The sequence below is a fragment of the Brachypodium distachyon genome, chromosome 5 (genome assembly GCF_000005505.3).
Source record: "Brachypodium distachyon strain Bd21 chromosome 5, Brachypodium_distachyon_v3.0, whole genome shotgun sequence".
Taxonomy (NCBI): Eukaryota; Viridiplantae; Streptophyta; class Magnoliopsida; order Poales; family Poaceae; genus Brachypodium; species Brachypodium distachyon.
The window spans coordinates 27,794,732-27,814,744 of record NC_016135.3 but is presented as its reverse complement, the minus strand read 5'-3'; the positions used below and the strand labels follow the sequence as shown (position 1 = coordinate 27,814,744).

Sequence of the window (20,013 nt, the reverse complement as noted above, 5' to 3'; positions counted from 1 at the left end):
GCGCAGCCCCATGGGGGTACTGCTAGCATAGCAAAGTGACGTGGCCCATAAAGGCCCTGGCCTCCCTGTCCTCCTGCCAGCAGCCCAGCCCACAGCCACATGCTAATTTGAACGTGTGTGTTTTGTGCGTGGGCTACACATGTATAAACATCTTCTTATTCTAAAAAAAAAATGTATACACCTCTTCTAAGCGAGTGGATTCCCCTAGAACAAAATCCAAGCGAGTGTAGAGAAAAACTAAGCGCAAAGTCATGTAAGCCTTTGGCCATTCTCTCTCTCTCAAGCCAGGATTAAAGAAACAACGATATTATTTACTCTGGATTTGTGCACTTAATATTACCACTGGTAGTATCCATCTTCACTCATAACTCCTTACCCTAAGGGCAACTCCAGACACGTGACCCGTTTGCGGCGGACCGGTCCGTTCAGACCGAAACGGACAAAACACGTCCCCAGCCAGGCGACCCATTTCGGCCAGCATCCGTTTTTGTGTCTGCCCCCGACCCATTTCCAACCAACAACTTTGCACCGTGCTTGTCCTTTCATTGCTCATTTTTCCTCTCGTGAACCTCACATGTATATAACCAATAAAACAGACCAAATGAGTGGCCGCGTTGGGGGATAGTTGATTTACAGACCCAAACGGACAAAATCCTCTTGTCTGTCCGGACCTCGACCCAAACGACCACAAGACAGACCAAAAATGAGTTGCCCTAAGTCATATTAGACCATGAACAACAACAACAACTTATTCCGGTAAGATAACTCATGGAGCACGATCGTTACCATTTTTCTTCTGAACGGTTGCCAATATTATCATTCTTCATTGGCTTCTTGCCCACCATAACTCTGATTCAATCTTGTATATAGTATTCATCTTGATAAGAAGATGAAAAGACAAGATATATGATTTATTAGAAGAATAAAGCGTTTTTTAATGGGATATATCTATACCAATATATTAAATTAGAGTTGGTGGTGATGGTACGGTCGCCACCGTAGGTTAACTTCATTAAAATTACAATCAATATGTCATTGCTTGTTTTTTTTCCTCCAGTTAAAATTACAACCAATATGCCACTATCCGTTATTTTTTTTTCTCCAGTTCTTTTTACGATTTCTGCTACTCCGTCCTACAACCGACGCCACCACACCCACATGCCGACCTCGACAGCGCCATGAGTTGCTTACACATAAAATAAAAATAAATAGTTTGTGATTTTATTAACCTGTAGCAACGCGCGGTCACACATGTCAGTGTTAGGGTAAAGCTTGAAGCTCAACAAACCCGGCGCCGTAAACTCACCGACCAAGTTCGGGGGCGGCCCGTTGGACCAGTGTGCCCCGCGTGATGACGCGCTCCTTGACTCGAAATTTTTGAACGAGGATACGGAGAGAGAAAAAGAAAAAGGGTAATACGGTCAAACGAGGAAGAGACGTAGCAGAAGGCACGAGGCCGCTGCGCGGCTGACGAGGAAGAGGACTGACTTCGACCCCAACGTGTCTCTCCCTTTCACTCCACAGTCCTCCTCCTCTCTCTCTCTCTCACGCGCAACGCAAGCTTCCTCTCCCTTTCCCCAAACCCAAACCCCGACGCCAAGCTCCCTCTCCGGCTCCATCCTCCGCTCCCGGTCTCACGCCATGGAGTCAGCCGACTGAGCGTTCGTTCCTTCCTGCGTGGCGTGGCGTGCGGCTGCTTGACTCCGTCCCCGATTCCGCGGCCGCATTGGGCCGGATCTGGGCGGCCCCGGCCGGCTGCAGTCTGATCTACAGGTGAGCTCCGTTTCTCTCCGCCCGCTCGATCCGCCGCCCCGTCTCCCGGTGCGGGCCGGGGGTTTCTGCCTTTTCTGGGGGTGGGGGTTTGGGTTCTGCCTGGATATTCTTATGCTGGATTAGGTAAAGTACGTACCCGGTCTCTAGATCGGCCGAATCTCTCCGGAGTCCGGAATAAACTAGTGCGTTCCCCGTCTGGCTTTACGCGAAATGAAAATGCTTTCATGTGCTCGTGTGATTCACTAACTGACTGGGATATACGTCCAGGTGGTGTGGAAATATATATATGCTGGTACTAATATACAGGTTTGATCTGTGCGTGTGTGTCGCCGTCAGCTGTGATCTCCGAAGGTGTCGCAATCGGTGGGTCAGTAGTGATGGACTGATGGCTGAAAAGCTTTTTTGGTCCTAGGGGGATTTTTAGACTGTGGATGGATGTCTTCCTTTGATGTGGACTGCTGAATTATTTCGAATGTAGTAGGAATGTTATGTACCGATTAGTGTAGAACGGGGGAGGAAGCACAGTCCTGCTTTAAATCAGCACATCCTCGGTACGGTTTTGCAAGTTAGACGTTTGATTGGCAAATGAAGTTCTTTTTGCGGGGGATCTGGCTAATATTTTTAAAATCACAGTTCCTAGTTGTAGGAAATGGTGTTAACGGTGCTTTTTCTTTTGTGCAGCACGGTGTAGTGGATTGCGCGATGGCGACGTATAAGCTGGGTGTGGAGGTTGCGAGCGCTCATGACCTGATGCCCAAGGACGGGCATGGTTCTGCGAGCGCCTGTGTCGAGCTCAACTTTGATGGCCAGCGGTTCCGGACAGCTATCAAGGAGAAGGATCTGAACCCGGTGTGGAACGAGCACTTCTACTTCAACGTGTCAGATCCATCAAATCTCCCTGAGCTTGCTCTTGAGGCGTATGTCTACAATGTCAACAAATCCGTTGAAAGTTCCAGGTCATTCCTTGGCAAGGTCAGGATTGCTGGGACCTCATTCGTGCCCTTCCCTGATGCCGTCATCATGCATTATCCCCTGGAGAAGCGCGGGATGTTCTCACGGGTGAGAGGAGAACTGGGTCTGAAAGTGTACATCACCAACGACCCCTCTATCAGAGCTTCAAACCCTCTTCCGGCAATGGACCCTGTTTCGAATCATTCTCCAAGTCAAGCTGAGCAAATAGCAGCTGATATAACTGGTACTAATCTGAACACCTCTCGGGAACACAGGAATGAAGCGAGAACCTTGCATACCATAGCTAAGGACGCACATCATCATCAGCACCATGGCCATCTTCCAGCTTCTTTTTCCGAGCAACCTTCCAAGTATGGTATTGAGCAAATGAAACCTCAACCTCAACAGCCCAAGATTGTCAGGATGTATTCAGCAGCCTCACAGCAGCCCATGGACTACGCCCTTAAAGAAACTAGTCCATTTCTTGGTGGTGGACAGATTGTTGGTGGTCGGGTCATACGTGGTGAGAAGCATGCTAGTACCTACGACCTGGTGGAGAGAATGCAGTATCTGTTTGTACGTGTGGTCAAGGCACGGGACTTGCCTGACATGGACATCACTGGTAGCCTGGATCCTTTTGTGGAAGTGAGAGTTGGCAACTACAGGGGCATAACTAAGCACTTTGAGAAGCAACGGAATCCTGAGTGGAATGCAGTATTTGCTTTTGCTAGAGATCGTATGCAGGCATCTGTCCTTGAAGTGTTGGTCAAAGATAAAGATCTTGTTAAGGATGATTTTGTTGGTATGGTCAGGTTCGATTTGAATGATGTACCAATACGTGTGCCTCCTGATAGTCCGCTAGCTCCAGAATGGTATCGGCTTGTTCATAAGAGTGGGGATAAGTCAAGGGGTGAGCTGATGCTGGCAGTTTGGGTTGGCACCCAAGCTGATGAGGCATTTCCTGACGCATGGCATTCGGATGCCGCAACACTTGATGACGCATCTGCTGTAACACACATGAAGTCGAAAGTTTACCATGCTCCCAGATTGTGGTACCTGCGAGTTAATATAATTGAGGCCCAAGATATTCTCATACATGATAAGACCCGCTATCCAGATGTTTTTGTGAGGGCACAGGTGGGGCATCAGCATGGGAGGACAAAACCTGTTCAAGCTAGAAACTTCAACCCATTTTGGAATGAAGACCTTATGTTTGTGGCTGCTGAACCTTTTGAGGATCACCTTATCCTCACGCTTGAAGATCGTGTAGGTCCTAACAAAGATGAGATGCTTGGCCGCATAATTATACCATTGACGATGGTTGAAAGACGGGCTGATGACCGTATTGTCCATGGGAAGTGGTTTAATCTCGAGAAGCCTGTACTTGTTGATGTGGACCAACTGAAGAAGGAGAAGTTCTCTAGTCGGCTTCATCTCCGTCTCTGTCTTGATGGAGGGTACCATGTTCTGGACGAGTCCACAAACTACAGCAGTGACCTCAGACCAACAGCCAAGCAACTCTGGAAGCCATCGATTGGTTTGCTCGAGCTTGGAGTCCTTGGTGCTCAAGGGATTGTCCCTATGAAGACTCGAGATGGAAAAGGTTCATCAGACACCTATTGTGTTGCGAAGTATGGGTCAAAGTGGATTCGTACACGTACTATCATGAACAATCCAAACCCCAAATTCAATGAACAATACACTTGGGAGGTCTATGATCCGGCAACTGTCTTGACTATCGGTGCTTTTGACAATGGCCAGCTTGGTGACAAGAATGGGGAGAAGACGTCCAATGGTAAAGATGCGAAAATCGGCAAGGTTCGAATTCGCCTTTCCACACTTGAAACTGGCCGTGTCTACACTCACTCCTATCCTCTCCTGGTTCTACACCCATCAGGGGTGAAAAAGATGGGTGAGCTGCACCTAGCCATACGGTTTTCCTCAACGTCATTGGTGAACATGCTGTACCTGTACTCTCGACCTTTGCTACCGAAGATGCACTATGCACGTCCGATACCAGTCCATCAGGTTGACATGCTGCGCCATCAAGCTGTCCAGATCGTGGCTGCCCGACTTAGCCGAATGGAACCACCTCTGAGAAAGGAAGTTGTTGAGTACATGTCAGATTTTGATTCTCACTTGTGGAGCATGAGGCGAAGCAAAGCAAACTTCTTCAGACTCATGTCAGTCTTCTCAGGCTTGTTTGCGGTCAGCAAGTGGTTTAGTGGTGTCTGTGCATGGAAGAACCCTATTACCACTGTGCTAGTCCACATCCTCTTTATAATGCTGGTGTGTTTTCCAGAGCTCATACTTCCAACAGTGTTCTTGTACATGTTCCTGATAGGGATTTGGAACTATCGTTATCGGCCTCGCTATCCCCCACACATGAACACCAAGATCTCTCATGCAGAGGCTGTTCACCCAGATGAACTTGATGAAGAATTCGATACTTTCCCGACAAGCCGGAGCCAGGAGATTGTAAGGATGAGGTATGATAGGCTGAGGAGTGTTGCTGGAAGGATACAGACTGTTGTTGGTGATATAGCAACACAAGGGGAGAGAGTTCAAGCACTGCTTAGTTGGAGGGATCCTCGGGCTACAGCAATATTTGTCCTATTTTGTTTCACTGCAGCAATAGTCCTGTATGTTACACCACTCCAAGTTCTTGCAGCATTAGGAGGGTTCTATGCCATGAGGCACCCAAGGTTCAGACACAGGCTGCCCTCAATACCAGTAAACTTCTTCAGACGCATGCCAGCAAGGACCGACAGTATGCTATAAAGACGCAGTCATTTGGTGGCCTTATCGTTGTAATATCTAGAAATAGCCCATGTGCTGTAATTTCCTGCACCTTGTTTTTTATCTATGACTGTTGTTCAGGACTTAATGAGCCTGTATATCGTATTAGCCGGTAGATCCAGGGAATAATGTGCTGACAGCTTGTTATGACTCATCAGGTTCCGGAACTATGATGATGGTTTCTGAAATAGCTGGTTGTTTAATGTTTAGTACTATTCTGAATTCCTGCTTGATTGGTTTCTCTGTTCAGTCCGAATATCTACACTATAACCACTTGAGGGATTGCATCTTTTACAAGCCTTTCTATGGCTAGTTTCTGCTGATTGATTATCCTTGTTTTTGTGTGGCTGTGGTTTTGACATAATTTCCTGCTGCATGCCTTAAAACGAAAGAATTCTGCCTTTTGAATACTGTTGTTGTACAACTTTGGCACAACCCTTAGCTTTACACAGTATATGGTTTCTTCACCTCTCATTTGCATTTTAATTTCATTCAGGTGATGTCCATTACAGGAATGCCTAAAAATATGTGACACTAGTAGCTGGTGTATTGTAGGTCCAGAGTATTTTGTCAACATCCCATTGCAGCATTCTCTGCCACTGATACATTTCTGATTTAGAAATATAGCTCATTCAAATAGAATGATTTGCACTTTCTGTGGTTACCATTAGCACATGTGGAAAGCATTGGACTGCAAAAAAGGAGGAATTCTGGAACTTCCCGAGATGCAGAAATATATTCCAGGACAGGTGCTTGCCAGTTGCCGCAGCTTTTATTCTCCTTCTTCAGAGTGTTGCTGCTTAACTCTTCGTCTCCAATCCTTTCTCTAGTGGAAACATTACAGTATTGCTGACAGTCACGATGGGAGCAGCAGAGTCATCTTCCAAGCCTGTTGGTTCCGTTCATGACTTCATCGTTAAGGTCCACTGCCCATCCCTCCCTCCCTTTCTCGTGCTGGTGTTCATATCTGTTTGTCAGGCATATTGAGGATATTTGCATATGATACTTTGAACAAATCATCTTGAAATATTTGGTAATCGATGTAATGAGATCATTTGTGGCAAACACGAAGGAACTTTTCTGTACTTCAGTTTCTTATTACGGTTATCCAGTCTGTTTTCATTGTTTTGAATGAACAATCTGTGGAATAACTTTGCAGGATGCGAAGGGGAACGATGTGGAGCTCAGCAGATACAAGGGCGAAGTTTTACTTATCGTGAATGTTGCATCTCGTTGGTAGCGTGTCTTACAGTTTTTAGTTCCAAATTCTCCAATTAGAAACTGTGTTTACAGCCTGAGCTGATACCCCTGCAGCGGTCTGACAAACTCCAACTACACTGAACTGGGTCAGGTCTACGAGAAATACAGGGACAAAGGTACACTCTTCTATAGCTCTGTACTAGAAAGCTAAAATGGGGTACGCTCAATACGAACCGTATATGTGCCATAAGCTGTTCCACACATCGAGCTGCACCCGTTGGAAATAGATATCAGTGTTGGTGGACGACTGCATTGTAGGAAGGCTTCGGTTGCTGAGTTGCTCTAGTTGGATTGTATTTGTAGTAGTTAAGGGAATATTGAATATTTAGCACATGATTATATTTTGATGAGGGGACTACAACTAGCCCAAATAACTCACTATGTACTTTGTTCCCGGTTTCTGCTGCAATTAGGATTCAAGATATTGGCATTCCCGTGCAATCAATTTGCCGGACAGGAACCAAGTAGTAACGAGCAGATTGTGGAGTTTGCCTGCAACCGCTTCAAAGCAGAGTTTCCTATATTTGGCAAGGTCTATACAACTGAAAACCTTACATTTTAACAGAAAATGCATTTACTTTTGATCTAAATATTTCCAAGTTGGCAACAGGTTGATGTGAATGGCAACAATGCTGCCCCGCTGTACAAGTTCTTGAAGTCAGAGAGAGGTGGTCTATTCGGAGAGCGTATCAAATGGAACTTCACCAAGTTTCTAGTTGACAAAGAGGGGCATGTCGTTAATCGATATGCACCAACCTGTTCCCCATTCAACATTGAGGTGAACTCAACAGTCTTCGTTTCATATATTCCTTGTGTCCACCAGTATGGTGATTGACCTGACGAATGTTGTTCCACAGAATGACATCAAGAAGTTGTTGGGGGTTTGAGGTATCTCCATGGAAGATCATGCATCGGTGTGTCACATGTATGTCGTTGTCTGTTCTTTTCGCTAGTGTATGTGAGTCTTAACTATATTAAGAGTAACTCAAGTCTGTTGTATGAGACGGTGTGTTCTGCACGATGCAACGAAAATACATTTCACCGAAATATAAACAAGATTATCTCGCTGCAATAACACAGCTCGGTGAATGATCTATAAGAATCATCTCAAAAACTGAAAGAGCTATTTCAAAGTATGCATTTGGTATTCGTTTGGAAATAGAAAATTTCTTGAGAGCTGGAAGGATCGACAAATGAGCTATCCTCTAGATGAGTTGATATCAATGTTGGAACTTCTCGTGTCAAATATCCCAGAGCTAGGCCACCCTCCTGTTGTTGTTACAACAGAGGGCGGTGTTAGGTTTTGGTTATGTCCAGAGCTGGGAGAGGCATCTGTTCCACCGCCACTGAGCGAGTCGAAACCGAAGTTTGGCTGTTTCCCGGATTTCTTAGACTTTGCTCTGGACCCTCCATGAACAAAACTCCCTAGTACCACCTGCACATGCCAACAGAATTAGAAACTCGATATGGACTGTAAGAGAATTTCAAAGGAAACAGTTATACTCTAGCAGGAATCAGGAAAAGTGACCCAAAGGACCAAAGAGGATTGCTTGATTATGTCGTATGATAGTATTGTTTAGGAACCCAGCTCCTAAAAGATGAAATGATCTGGTTGAGTAGTACCTGCACAGTACTGGCAGCTACCAATGCTCCACCCAGAACACCTCCAATGACATGCCTCTCCGGGCTGCAGAGCGTGACGCTGATCCCGTCGCTCTGGTTCTGCTGGTCCTCGTTCAGATTGTAAGAGCCTGATAAACTCAGAATTTCATACAACCCCTACAACCAGGCACATCATGGAGGGTTACATACATTCAAGGTGATGAAAAAAAAGGGGGTAAAGTTTTCAGGTGCATTTCTGAATTTGTCCATGCATAAAACTGTGGCCTACCTCATAAATGGCAGGATTATTGTAAGAAGGTGGAGCCCTCGAGACGGAGGAAGCATGATCTGCCGGATGGCGGAGGACGACCCTGGAGACGGAGCCCATTGCCGAGAGCACGCACACTGCCCTCGGTGACTGGGTCGCGAATGCCGCTATCTTCCCTGCCACATCCTGAAACGTTGTCACGACTTTGTTTATCAGTTTGGTCATCAGGTGCAAAGATGATCGCAGCGGCATCAGAGTGATGTAATGGAATTCAGGTAAACTCTCTCCAGTCTAACAATGTCCTTGCTGCCTGGTTTCTGCCATTGTGGGGTTGTTTGAGTTTGCATTGCTGGCATACCTCTGAAGGAGACGCTGTGATGATGTGAGGAGTGAAGCTCGTTCCAGCTGAACCAGAGAACGCGTTGCCTAGAAAAAGATAACAAACAATGCAGCGAAAGACATTGTCAGTGGCCGGCAGGAAAGAGATCCATACTGCATTAATTTTCCTCAATCCGATTGTAGTAAAAACACAGGATTGAGCACAAACATGCTGTGACAGGTTATGGGTTTTAACAGCGTCTCCAACCTCTGGTTGTAGGGTGGCAGGAAATTTTTTGAAAGGGCAAGTAGCAGGGAAAAGGATGAATTCTAAGGAGGCCATAAATAACTGGTAAACAGAATGAGCCATCTCAAATACTTTGTACTAAAATCATAAAACATTAAAATTCGTTTCCTACTGCAGCCAGGCACTAAAGATAGATGTTCTGAACTGACAAAATCTACAGGCGTCTGAAGAAGAAAAAAGACCACTTTATTTAATCATACACCGTACTGTACTGGTACTAACCAGAGGGTTTCTTGGTGGGGGAGGAGAGCTTCTTGCCGGTGCCGGGCGGGCGGCCGCGGCGCTTCTTGTTGGCCGCGTCGACGTCCATCCCTCCCACCATGTCCAGAGACCCCAACCTCGGCGGCGGCGCGCCCATCATCTGCTGCTGGTGGTGCGACGAAGACAAGGAAGACGACGACATCTTGTTCATGGCTCCGTCAGGCCCGTACTTCCTGGGCCGGCCCCTCTTCCTCTTCACCGGCTCCGGCGGGCTCGCCATGGCCGTCGCCGTCCCCGGCCCGGACACGCCAGAACCCCCCATGGCGCCGCCGCCGTGCTGCATCATGGAGGATGGAGACGGCGCGGCGTCCATGGTGTGGAACGGCGGCATCTGGGCGCCGCCGATGGACTGGAGGATGGCGGTGGGGCTCATGCTCATGTTGGGCATGGGGCGGATGACGGAGTGGTGCATGCCGCCGGACAGCGGCGACGCCTGGCTAACCTGCTGCCCGGCGTTGGAGAGCATCCTGTGGTGGTGTTGCTGTTGTTGCTGCTGGGCGGCGTAGAACTGCGGCAGGTCGGACGGTGCGATGAGGTGATCTTTGCCATCCATGCATATGGAACTGTGGATCCACCGAGCACCGCTTGGCTAAAATTAAGCTTCAGGAACAAGCTCGTATTGGCTCCCTGATCAGGATGTATTATCAGCTAGCTGCTGGCTCTCCGGCCGCCGGAACGCACGCCAATAAGCTGCTGCACACTGCACGGCGGGGGCATGAACAAGGCCGCTCCCGGCCGGCGGCTGTAGGCGGCAGGGGGAAGAAGCGCTAAGGCCGGGGAGTAAGCTAGATGGATCGGATGGAAGGAATGATGGGAGGAAGAAGATAAGAGAGAGATGACGCGGTTGGCCTACGTGCACAAGCTAGAGGAGGAAGGGGATGAGATGAGATTAGATGTGTTTTTCAGGAGAGGATGGGCATGGGATGATGGATGGAACGGCGGCCAGCAGCCAGCCCCACACAAGGAGACGACGACGACGACGCATCCAAACGCCGGGCCGATAAGATTTGGTCCCGTTCCTTTCGCCCAACCAAAAGGCAGCCAGCGCGGTCCTTTTTTTTTTTCATTGCTGCTGCTGCTGCTTGCTTGGGTTAAGGCTTCAGCTTTCGTCCGGCGCGCGGCATCGACGCATGCACAATGGCACGGCACTGGGCCCGGGAGAGAGGGGGGCGGTGGGCTGTCGCTACCGGGCCTGTCAATTCTTGGCCCGGGCCGGCCCCGGGGCTACAGTCTCTCCCAGTCCCAGGAATGGAGCCCCTCGTGTCAGCCAGTCCATCCATCCATCGGCGGTGTGACACGGTACGTGTGTGCGATGCAAACTGTTTCAGAGATATTTTCGATGCCTGTTGGTTGTGTTCCAAGCAAATTATTACTCTCAGCCAGGCAGGCATGCACACGGGTCAATAATATGCATGGTGTTACACCGTCGTATTTCGCCTGAAAAAATGTTTATAGTGGTATAAATTTACAACACGTAATTTGCCAAAGTTAAAGATCAAAACTGGGTGGGCACTTTATCGTGGAACGGAGGACATGTACCTCAAGGAATTTAGGTCTTGTTTTGGGGGTACAGTAAACCCGCCAAGCAAGTTACTCCGGTCAATAATCCGTCACATGACTAGTGTCTCTCCTTTGACAATGCGTTATCTTTTAGTTGTTGTCTCTAGCTAGCAGAAAGTTATCTTAATCATGCATTTTAAAGCATGTTTGCCATGTCCGCATGCAAGAGACGGTAGCATGTCAGTAAAACGTCGAAGGACACGTGCGATGTTGGTCAATACCTATAACTAAGAAGGGGCTAAGTTCATCTAGAACATGAGTCTAGCCGATAGAAGGAGACCGAGACGAGGAGGCGGAGGCAGGTGGCAACGCTTGGCGGCCAGGACGAGGTGGGCAAGAAGGCCAAGAATACAGCCGCGTCGACGCCAGACGGCCAGAAACTTCGGAGGTTGGTCATGCTCTGCAGCTGCTCCAACATCGCCTCCTCCCTCCTCCACCCTGTCCAAAGGACCACGGGCGTCGCCACTTCCAGCACGGGCCAACTTGGTGCCGGAATAGACGAGCGGCAGCAGGGACGGTAGCGGGGCGGTGGCTGGCACGAGAAGAGGCGGCAGGCTGCTGGTCGAAAGATACAGGAGTAGGAGGCCGAGGCTGGGGGACGGGGAGAGGACTCCATCGCCATGTTCAGACCATAGGAGGAGTACAGGTGGTGGTTGTCTGCTTGGGGGTTGGGGAATCACACGGGAGGAAGATGAGACCGAAGAGCTGGGGAAAGTGACGGGAGAGTTAAAAAATTATAACCGTGGGTCCCACAAGCAGTAGCTAAGAAAAATGCACATTGCAGCCCTTTTGGTTTCTTTAGACACGCTTCTAGCAATTTTCTTAGACTTGCTCACATTGCTCTTGCTGTAAGGTTGACACACTCGTTAATAAGCTCGTTATGCCTTGCGATTTGAAGTGGTTGCTCGATCGGCTTGGTTCGATGGCTGACAAACCGAGCTTTTATCGAACAAATTCAACAGGCGCTCCACATTTTTCGTCCCGCCCAAGTGGCATCTTTTGGCACAGAGCATGGGTGCCGTACCCTTAGAGGCTCAATTACAACACTTTCGATCCATGATAGTAAACTTTCGTTTTTTTTATCAAGGAGTCTTTTGTCTTTTCATTAGAGCTTAGTCGACGTGCTTGGCCACCCGATCTTGTTCAATAGCAGCACGTGAGAGAGGGACAGTAAAGATGACATCCATATCTTGATCTAACGGGTCTCATGTGTCGACCAAAATTTTAGACTTTTGCTTAAAAATCAAGTGAGCGAGACATTTCACACCCTTGAACTTTTCTACGACGCCAGACAAGTGATCAATCTCAGACGACCGCGTCATACATGCATCTATAAACGCATATATATGGAGTGGATCGATGGAGCGACCAGAGCACATGCTCGTACGATATTTCGTGATTCGCTCTGGATCTCGATTAGTGCTGGAATGACCATGACGCCTGTGTCTTGGCGAGCCACAAACAAAATATCTATCTGATCTAGATATACCAGTGGAGCGAACGGCACGATCGAGACCACGTGGCCAATCATCCGATATCCACTGCATGTACGATCGATCGATATGCGCACATAGATATGCGACAGTGCGTTGGTTAATTCATGCATGCCTGGCTTTTTTTCTTTTCTTTTTCGAAAAGACATGCCTAGCTAGCTAAGCTCAGCATATGTGCATGCTGATGTACGTACGTCTGGCAATCTTTCGATCTAGTAGGAGTACAGTGTACTTATATTCCTCCTTGCTAGGTTGCTATACGCGCATGCGTATTGCTCAATTAATTGAGCAGCGCAAGAGTACGTGCCGTATATATGCTGTGGCTGGCACCACTTGGTCAATCATGTGGACGGACGGACGCAAACGATAACGAGTTTGGCTTGGACAGCACGACATGTTCATCGACCATCACTCCAACCTGGCTTCAACCTGTACTTACACATCGATCTGTCTGGACCCGCTCGTTACGTTCAATGTTGGATCGATGGTGCATGTGGATAAGGCCGGCCGGAAACGGTGTCCTCGAACGGCGGGCGACCCCAACTTGGACTCGACGTGCGTGATAGCTACTGGCAGTAGCACCCTTCAATGTTCCGTTTTTCCTTGTCGTTACAAGCTTGCCTGGCCTGGGGCTCCAGCCTTTCTAAAGGCCCATTGCATCGTAGCCAGGTCGATCCATTCGTGGCCCATCATCTATCCGTCCACGCGCGGCCTTCTCAGTCGCCTACCTTCTTTGCGGGCTTTTTATTAGTCCGCCTGCTCCCACTGGCCTCCCCCCGCGGCCGAACAACAAATTGGAACCACCCCACTCTCCAACCAAACACAAACTAATATTCGAATCGACTACAGGCCGATCGAGATGGGGGGAGGCCGGCCTAGCTAGCCACTTTAGCCGGTGCCCAGTGGCAGTGGGAGTCCCGAGTACACGAGTCCGTGTTGGATCAATGGTGCGTGTGGATAAGGCCGGAAAACGGTGATACACAGATAGCTACGTACGGCCTCCAATTCAACCATTGCCATGCCACCCACTGGATCTAGCCGACCTCATCGGCTGGCGCGTGCTCGCCATCGACCTCCTCGACTGCGTCCGCTTCCGCGCCGCCTGCCTGGAGCCTCTCGCCGTCGTTACCAATGCCGGTGTCGTTCCAAGGAAAGCTATACGTGCTGGGAGGAGCGACGACCACGGAAAACAATGGAGCGCGCCCGATCTTGGAGCTCGACCCTCTGCTGCGGTCACCGAAGCTGGTCACCACGTGTCCGCCGGGCAAATTCCTCGGCGGCGATGGCTCCCCCACCCTACAAGTCAGTGCCTCGGAGATGCTGGTGGTGAAAGGCGTTGACTCCAGCGACCGGGTGGTTTACCGAGTCGCCGATCTTGTCGCGGGGAAGATGGATCCCTATGTTAGATAGCGTCAGAAGATTTTTACTTTCAGTCACGTTTTTACTTTCGGTCACAATCTATATGACTCACGGAATCGTTTAGATATACATTTACCTATGAAATGAAACGTACATAGATGCATGCATATGCAGATAAAACCGCGACAAGTATAATATGGATTAAAAAGAGTACTTCCATTAATTTTGCACTTGGTGGTGATAATACGTCCCGTCTGTCTCTTGTCACTTTGTCGAATCGTGAGATCTACGGAGATGAAAGGCCGTCAAGAAGGCGTGTCTTTTTTTCTTTTTGCTTGCTTGAGGATAAGAGGTGGACGAGATACGGAGCGGACGGGAGGGGGGTGTTTGTCACTTGTCAGGGGACGGAAAAAAAAACCTCCAAGTATTTTTAGATTAAATAAAAGATTGGTTTTTAGGGAAAATAAAAAGATAGGTACTCCGTACATGTATCATTTGTGGCGACTCGGAGATGCTGGTGGTCGGTTACGACGACAGCGTGCTAGTTTACAGAGTGGCTGATCTTGCCATGGGCAAGGTCGTCCCGTTGACAAGCATAGGAGGAAACACCCTCTTTCTTGGTACCCAGTCACCCAGATGATGTGTGTACGGGGTGACGAGCATTGTAGTGCTACGTGTACGAGACGCAACATGGTTGCCAGTCATGGAGCTATGCCTGCCATTGTTGCTGGCGACAGCATTGTGACTTCACGCCTCTTGTTGCCGTTGCGGTTTCGTCTGCCAACTACTGTTGTCATTGTATATCAAGTAGCTGCAGATGAGAGCTATACCTTATTCCAAATTAAGTTGCTCCTATATGTACAAAGTAATCTCTGAGCTAATTGGTCTTCGTGCCACGTACATATATCATTTTTTAGTTTAGGCCCTGTTTGGATTTAGCAAATAACGATCCGTTAATTACTACTTCCTCCAATCCGTACGTATTAAGTGACTTTCTATCACATGTATCTAGAGAGTACCACCGTGCATTTATACGTACACAGTGAGTGACCGTGTGCTCGGTCAATTACTTACTACTACTCTGCATCCATATGCAGCAAAGTAATTATTCAGTCGGACAAAAGAGAGAGGACACAGAGAAGAAATCCAAATTCAAGCAAGCACGATTATGCATAGACATACAACAAACAGTTGGGCCTCCCGCGCATGCATACGTGGCCCATTAAATAACCCGGGCCGGCTTAGAGAACAGAGCCAGAAGCCCAGCGCGCCAAGATTGACCTTGGCCCGTCTTTGCCGCCGTCGCTCCAGGCCCACGGAGCTCCCCTGTGCTTGCTTGGGCCTCTTCCGGTCTTCCCTGATAAAAAGCCAGACCCTCCGAGTCCACTTCTTTTTATTTCGTGATCACTGGCGGAAGTTCGTTTCGCCGAAAAAATAATAACAAACGGATCGATCTATACAGCAGTTTAGTTTAGGACGGATCCATGTCGTCGTCTCCGGCGGCGGCGGCGGGTTGCGAGTGCGCTCCCGCGGCCATCAGCGCTGATCCCTCTTCGAGTGCCACCACCAGCTACTCCGACGCGTCCCCGTGGATGTCTCTGCAGGCAGATCTGGTCGACCTCGTCGGCTGGCGCGTGCTGGCCACCGGCGACCTCCTCGACTACGTCCGCCTCCGCGCCGCCTGCGCCCACTGGCGCGCCAGCACCGCCTCCCCCCGCGGCCGCGGCATCCTCGACCCGCGCTTCCACCCGCGCCACTGGATCATGCTTCCCCCCGCCGGCACCGGTGCCGGCGAGACGTCGGCGCCGACCACGGGACGCTTCGTGAACCGCTCCACGGGAGCCCGCGCCCACCAGCGGCTCCCTCTTCTCGGCGACCACATCGTCCTCAACTCCGTCGACGGCATCCTCCTCCTGCTCCAGAAGCAGCAGGGCTCCGGCGGCGCCCACAATCCCGTCCGTCTCCTCCACCCCTTCACCGGCGACTCCCTCGACCTCCCGCCGCTCCTCTCCCCGACGACCACCGCAGCGCTGGGACTGGGAGCACACCCTCCACGACCGACCTCCAGCATCTCTTCCACGGCACGCCGGCCGCCCTGAGCGTGAGCGGGGCCGACGTCGCCACGGTCAAGATCGCGACCTACGTCGACGGCAGACGCCGCGTGCTCTTCGCTAGCACCGGGGAGGGCCAGCAATGGCGCGTCTCGGCCTGGCGCCTCAAGAAGTTCCCCGTGCCTATCTCCTTCCAAGGGAAGCTATACGCGCTCGGACCTCCGACGACCATGGACAACAACAACAATGAATCATCATCAACGACACGGCCGATTCTCGAGCTCGACCCTTTGCTGCCGGCACCCAGGGTGATCGCCGCGTGTCCGGCGGGCGATTTCAGCGGCGGCGTATGCTGTGGGCTCAGCCTGGACGTGCGGGACTTGGGAGAGCCGGAGCTGCGAGTGATCAGCTCTGGCGCCAACGCCCTGCAGGTTTTCAGAGTAGCTGATCTTGTCGCGGGGAGGATTGCGCCATCGGTAAATATTCCCCTCAACACGCGTTGGAGGATATACAATTCTCTTTCTTGATAGGAGTATATAGTATAGTATCATGATATGTATTACTTATTCGATATTGTAAATATTAGTACTTTTTATATATACATTATGTCAAACGGGTCTTTATATTTAGGAACAAAGGTCATAATACTACATACACTTGTTGCTAAAAGAACACAACAGCAGATTTATTTACTCCCTCCGACCGGTATTACTTGTCTCAAATTTGCGGATGTATCTATGAGTAAAAAACGTCTAGATACATGTAATATTTCGACAAGTAATTCCGGCCGGAGGGGAGGGAGTACATGTTTCTTTTCCAATTTTTGCTTCCTTGTTTCTCTTCTCGCTAAGTCATGACAGATGAAAAGAAAATACAGCTACAGTAGTATAGCGAAAACCACTTCGAATAATAAGCAGCCAGGAAGAAAAAAAATACTTGCTGGATGCTTGAATAAACATTGTGAGATGGATTGACAAACAATAAACAAAGTTTCCAAAATTCAGTGGGGAATATTAAGACCTCGAGCAGATTAATTACTCTACTTGAATTTTAAGCACGGATAATGAAAAGGCAGACCTCGGGTGTGCAGCTGGTTTATATTTGTAGCATTTCCTTTGTTCACTTGGTTACACGCATGCACCAATAATGTACCACCAGCCATATATGTATGTACACAGTGAGTGACTGAGTGTGCTCAGTCAATTACTATCACTACTGCATCCATATGCGGCAAGTAGTTATTCAGTCGGACAACAGAGAGAGGACACGGAGAAGAGATCCAAATGCAAGCAAGCAGGAATATGCATAGACATAACACACAGTTGGACCTCCTGCGCATGCAGCAGGCACAGAGGCTAGGCAGGTAATGTGGTTAATGCATACATAGATGGATGGAACTGAAGAACGTGCATGTTTGGGCTTAGCTCACACTGATCATCACTGCCAGAAAAACAGCCAAATTCGCACTTTAAGCAGAGATTCATCCAACAGCTAGCTCTGAATCCGCGATAGAGACCATGCACACATATTTAGGCCATATCAACATACGGACTCAGACACCACAAATTAACTGTCCCAGGTCTGTATGTGAACAAATCGATTGTTCAGTTGGCTGTGTGCATATGATGATCGATCGATGCAGAGGCCGGAGACTTCCCTCCTTTTCGAAAAAAAAAAATCAATTGCTCAGGCTTCACAATGCATGTACCTAACATAATTTAGGCCTAGCATGATTTGCTTTGGATCTTTAGTTAACTGAGAACAAGTGGGATGGCTGGCCTCTGGCTATGTAATTGTTCGACGAAGAGAAGGCCGGAAAAGAAAGGATATGCGAAATCCTAGTGCAGTCGTTATCCTAATAACGTGTAAAGTTTATGCCAAACGTACCGAGATGCCTGCTGCTAGCTTAGCTCCTTTCTTTTGCTATCATCTACATATTGCCAAATATTCGAAACATATGTGCAGCAGTTGATCCATATACAACAAAAAAGATAAGTAATTGGGCCTGAAAGACTACTGACGAAGTGACGGTAAATCGATAATATTCTTGCAAACATCCAAACCCAGATTAAGCTTGCTGATCCTGTAACAAAAAATAAAGAAAGAAGTGCTATAATAATTCTTAACAACGAATTACTACCCCGTTCCAATTTTACACCCGCAGGCCGCTAGCTGCTTAAAATCCAAACCCAGATTTCCAAAATAAAATAAAAATCCAAACCCAGATTGGGAAACTCGATCGATTAATGAACCCTTTTAAGACCACAAAAAGATAATTAACGGAAAAAGGAGAAGCATACGGAGGGACAAAATCATTTACCTCCCGGCACCTGCTGATCATCCATGTCTACAGACAGATGCAGAAAAGAAGGCGCGTGACCGACCGAGGCAGAGGCGAGTCGAGAATTCCAAAGGGATTGCACTGATCTTGCATATGCATCGATCCATCCATCCGTTGATTCATGCTTGGATGCAGCTGATGAGATCAATGCGATCCCTTTGGAGTCCTCCACTAGCTTCCTGAAGCTTACACTAATTTGCCAGCCAGAGCAGCTACCCACACAGAGCTAGCCATGCATATGCTCAGATATCATCCATGGTTGCTAGCTAGGACGTCGATCGAATTGCAAACGCTTTCTGATCGACGAGAGCTATATGTATCTGAGTAGCTAAGCTATAAGAGGAGGAGGAGATCGAAGAAGGGGTTATAAATTAACAAACAGCAGCTAGCTAGCATGTCAAATTGGCAATGGCTGCATAGAGAGAAGAGGAAGAGAGTTATAGAGGAGGAAGGGGGAGAGCTACAGGGGCAGGAGATTGCTTTGGTAGCTAGCTAAACTTTTCGTACGTCCGGCTATAATTGGCTAGGCAGCTTCTCTCTCTTTCTCACTCACTCACTTGGCATTTGGCAAGCTAGCTCTCACACTTTGTACGTGAGTGAGTGAGAGAGGGGTGGACCGGGGGACACGACAGGCCCACCACGGAGATGCTAGTGTCGCGCTGGCCCACACGCGTAATTACCCATCTGTCCCTCCCATAACAAACTAACTATATGTACGATTCCCTAAAAAAAATCCTCAGGGAAAAACTTATATGTGTACGATCGGTCGAGCTGTGTTTGGAAAAAACAAGAACTACTGTTCGACTCTTGTATACCGTTATAAAAGTAATATACTGACAGAGTACAGTACTCTCCATGGACCCATGTTCATTTGGACCCTTAAGTAATTTCCTGCCTCCTTTTACATTGCTTGCAGGTACAATACTGAAACAAATAGGAGAAAATTAGCTAGGGCTAGCTCTGCATGCATGCTTCCCATGCGCCGAGTCTTCCTCCATAGTGAAATGGGCTAGCTAGCTTGATTCTCCATAGGACAGAGATGCAATTAACTAATTAATTACTAGCTAGACTATATGTTTATTGCTAGACTCCATGCGCCGAGTCTTCCTCCATAGTGAAAATTCCTTATATTCTCCATGCATACAAAAATTCGTGAGAAAATAAATATGATCAAGTCACTTATTTCCGGGTGGAGGGAGTATAACCTACCCATGGGATAGCTACGTTATATCGTGAATTTTGCTCACTAACTGGACATTGTTTGCACTTTTTATAGGGCCATAATGTTTTAAAGAAATCTCCTTAAAATGTGGAAATGTACAAAATTAATTAAGTAAGCACGAACTCAAGCTCAAGAAGAATTTCGTACATACATAATAAACTTAGGTTCGTACGACGTTAGACTTTCCCGGCCAGCTAGCGATGCACTGCACAACACGCTCGGTTGTCGCATGCATGCATATCAATGGATCAGTCGCTATGTAACCTAGCTAGCTAGGCTACCTACAACTACCTGTACTACGTTGAGAAACTGGCCCATAATTTCTGGATCTGATTTTTTTTTTGGCAAACCTATATATCTGCCTATACCTAACCTGAAGATCGAAGGATGCACGAGATCGATCGTTGAGACCCACACGGAACAAATTCATACTCCATCTGCCAATGCA

General features: G+C 48.3%; 3 protein-coding genes, 1 long non-coding RNA gene, 1 other non-coding gene and 1 pseudogene across 5 annotated transcripts; 4 read left to right on the top strand and 2 right to left on the bottom strand.

Annotated features, from left to right (window-relative positions):
• The first annotated feature begins 1,490 nt into the window (after positions 1–1,490).
• On the top strand, positions 1,491–7,785 carry LOC100833034 (FT-interacting protein 1). Its single transcript, XM_014895842.2, has 6 exons — positions 1,491–1,773; positions 2,455–6,444; positions 6,683–6,899; positions 7,197–7,315; positions 7,394–7,561; positions 7,641–7,785. The coding sequence occupies exon 2, from the start codon at positions 2,476–2,478 to the stop codon at positions 5,503–5,505; it is 3,030 nt and encodes a 1,009-aa protein (XP_014751328.1). The 5' UTR covers positions 1,491–1,773; positions 2,455–2,475; the 3' UTR covers positions 5,506–6,444; positions 6,683–6,899; positions 7,197–7,315; positions 7,394–7,561; positions 7,641–7,785.
• LOC100832728 (probable phospholipid hydroperoxide glutathione peroxidase) lies at positions 6,251–7,855 on the top strand. Its single transcript, XM_014895843.2, has 6 exons — positions 6,251–6,444; positions 6,683–6,759; positions 6,838–6,899; positions 7,197–7,315; positions 7,394–7,561; positions 7,641–7,855. Exons 1-6 carry the CDS (start codon positions 6,385–6,387, stop codon positions 7,668–7,670), a joined length of 516 nt encoding a protein of 171 aa, XP_014751329.1. The 5' UTR covers positions 6,251–6,384; the 3' UTR covers positions 7,671–7,855.
• A 35-nt stretch (positions 7,856–7,890) lies between these two features.
• On the bottom strand, positions 7,891–10,878 carry LOC100832411 (AT-hook motif nuclear-localized protein 9). Its single transcript, XM_003580803.4, has 5 exons — positions 9,501–10,878; positions 9,012–9,079; positions 8,675–8,839; positions 8,407–8,562; positions 7,891–8,218 (listed from the first exon to the last, which is right to left on the bottom strand). The coding sequence occupies exons 1-5, from the start codon at positions 10,090–10,092 to the stop codon at positions 7,982–7,984; spliced, it is 1,218 nt and encodes a 405-aa protein (XP_003580851.1). The 5' UTR covers positions 10,093–10,878; the 3' UTR covers positions 7,891–7,981.
• Positions 9,089–9,450, top strand: LOC112269346. Its single transcript, XR_002961119.1, has 2 exons — positions 9,089–9,323; positions 9,439–9,450. It is a non-coding gene; the product is annotated as an uncharacterized LOC112269346 (long non-coding RNA).
• A 4,521-nt stretch (positions 10,879–15,399) lies between the features above and the next one.
• On the top strand, positions 15,400–16,631 carry LOC106865549 (annotated as a pseudogene).
• Positions 16,632–18,373: 1,742 nt separating this feature from the next.
• Positions 18,374–18,547, bottom strand: MIR393B (microRNA MIR393b). Its single transcript, NR_126898.1, has one exon. It is a non-coding gene; the product is annotated as a microRNA MIR393b (primary transcript).
• Positions 18,548–20,013: the final 1,466 nt, after the last annotated feature.

What these genes read in the sequence shown, in the direction of transcription:
- LOC100832728 (XM_014895843.2), top strand. Translation starts at nt 6,385, where the DNA reads ATGGGAGCAGCAGAGTCATCTTCCAAGCCTGTTGGTTCCGTTCATGAC. An exon ending in TTCATGACTTCATCGTTAAG is followed by an intron (nt 6,445 to 6,682) that starts GTCCACTGCCCA and finishes ATAACTTTGCAG; the next exon opens with GATGCGAAGGGGAACGATGT. An exon ending in AGTTTCCTATATTTGGCAAG is followed by an intron (nt 7,316 to 7,393) that starts GTCTATACAACT and finishes AGTTGGCAACAG; the next exon opens with GTTGATGTGAATGGCAACAA.
- LOC100833034 (XM_014895842.2), top strand. Translation starts at nt 2,476, where the DNA reads ATGGCGACGTATAAGCTGGGTGTGGAGGTTGCGAGCGCTCATGACCTG.
- LOC100832411 (XM_003580803.4), bottom strand. Translation starts at nt 10,092, where the DNA reads ATGGATGGCAAAGATCACCTCATCGCACCGTCCGACCTGCCGCAGTTC. An exon ending in ATAATCCTGCCATTTATGAG is followed by an intron (nt 8,563 to 8,674) that starts GTAGGCCACAGT and finishes GCCTGGTTGTAG; the next exon opens with GGGTTGTATGAAATTCTGAG. An exon ending in TAGCTGCCAGTACTGTGCAG is followed by an intron (nt 8,219 to 8,406) that starts GTACTACTCAAC and finishes TGGCATGTGCAG; the next exon opens with GTGGTACTAGGGAGTTTTGT.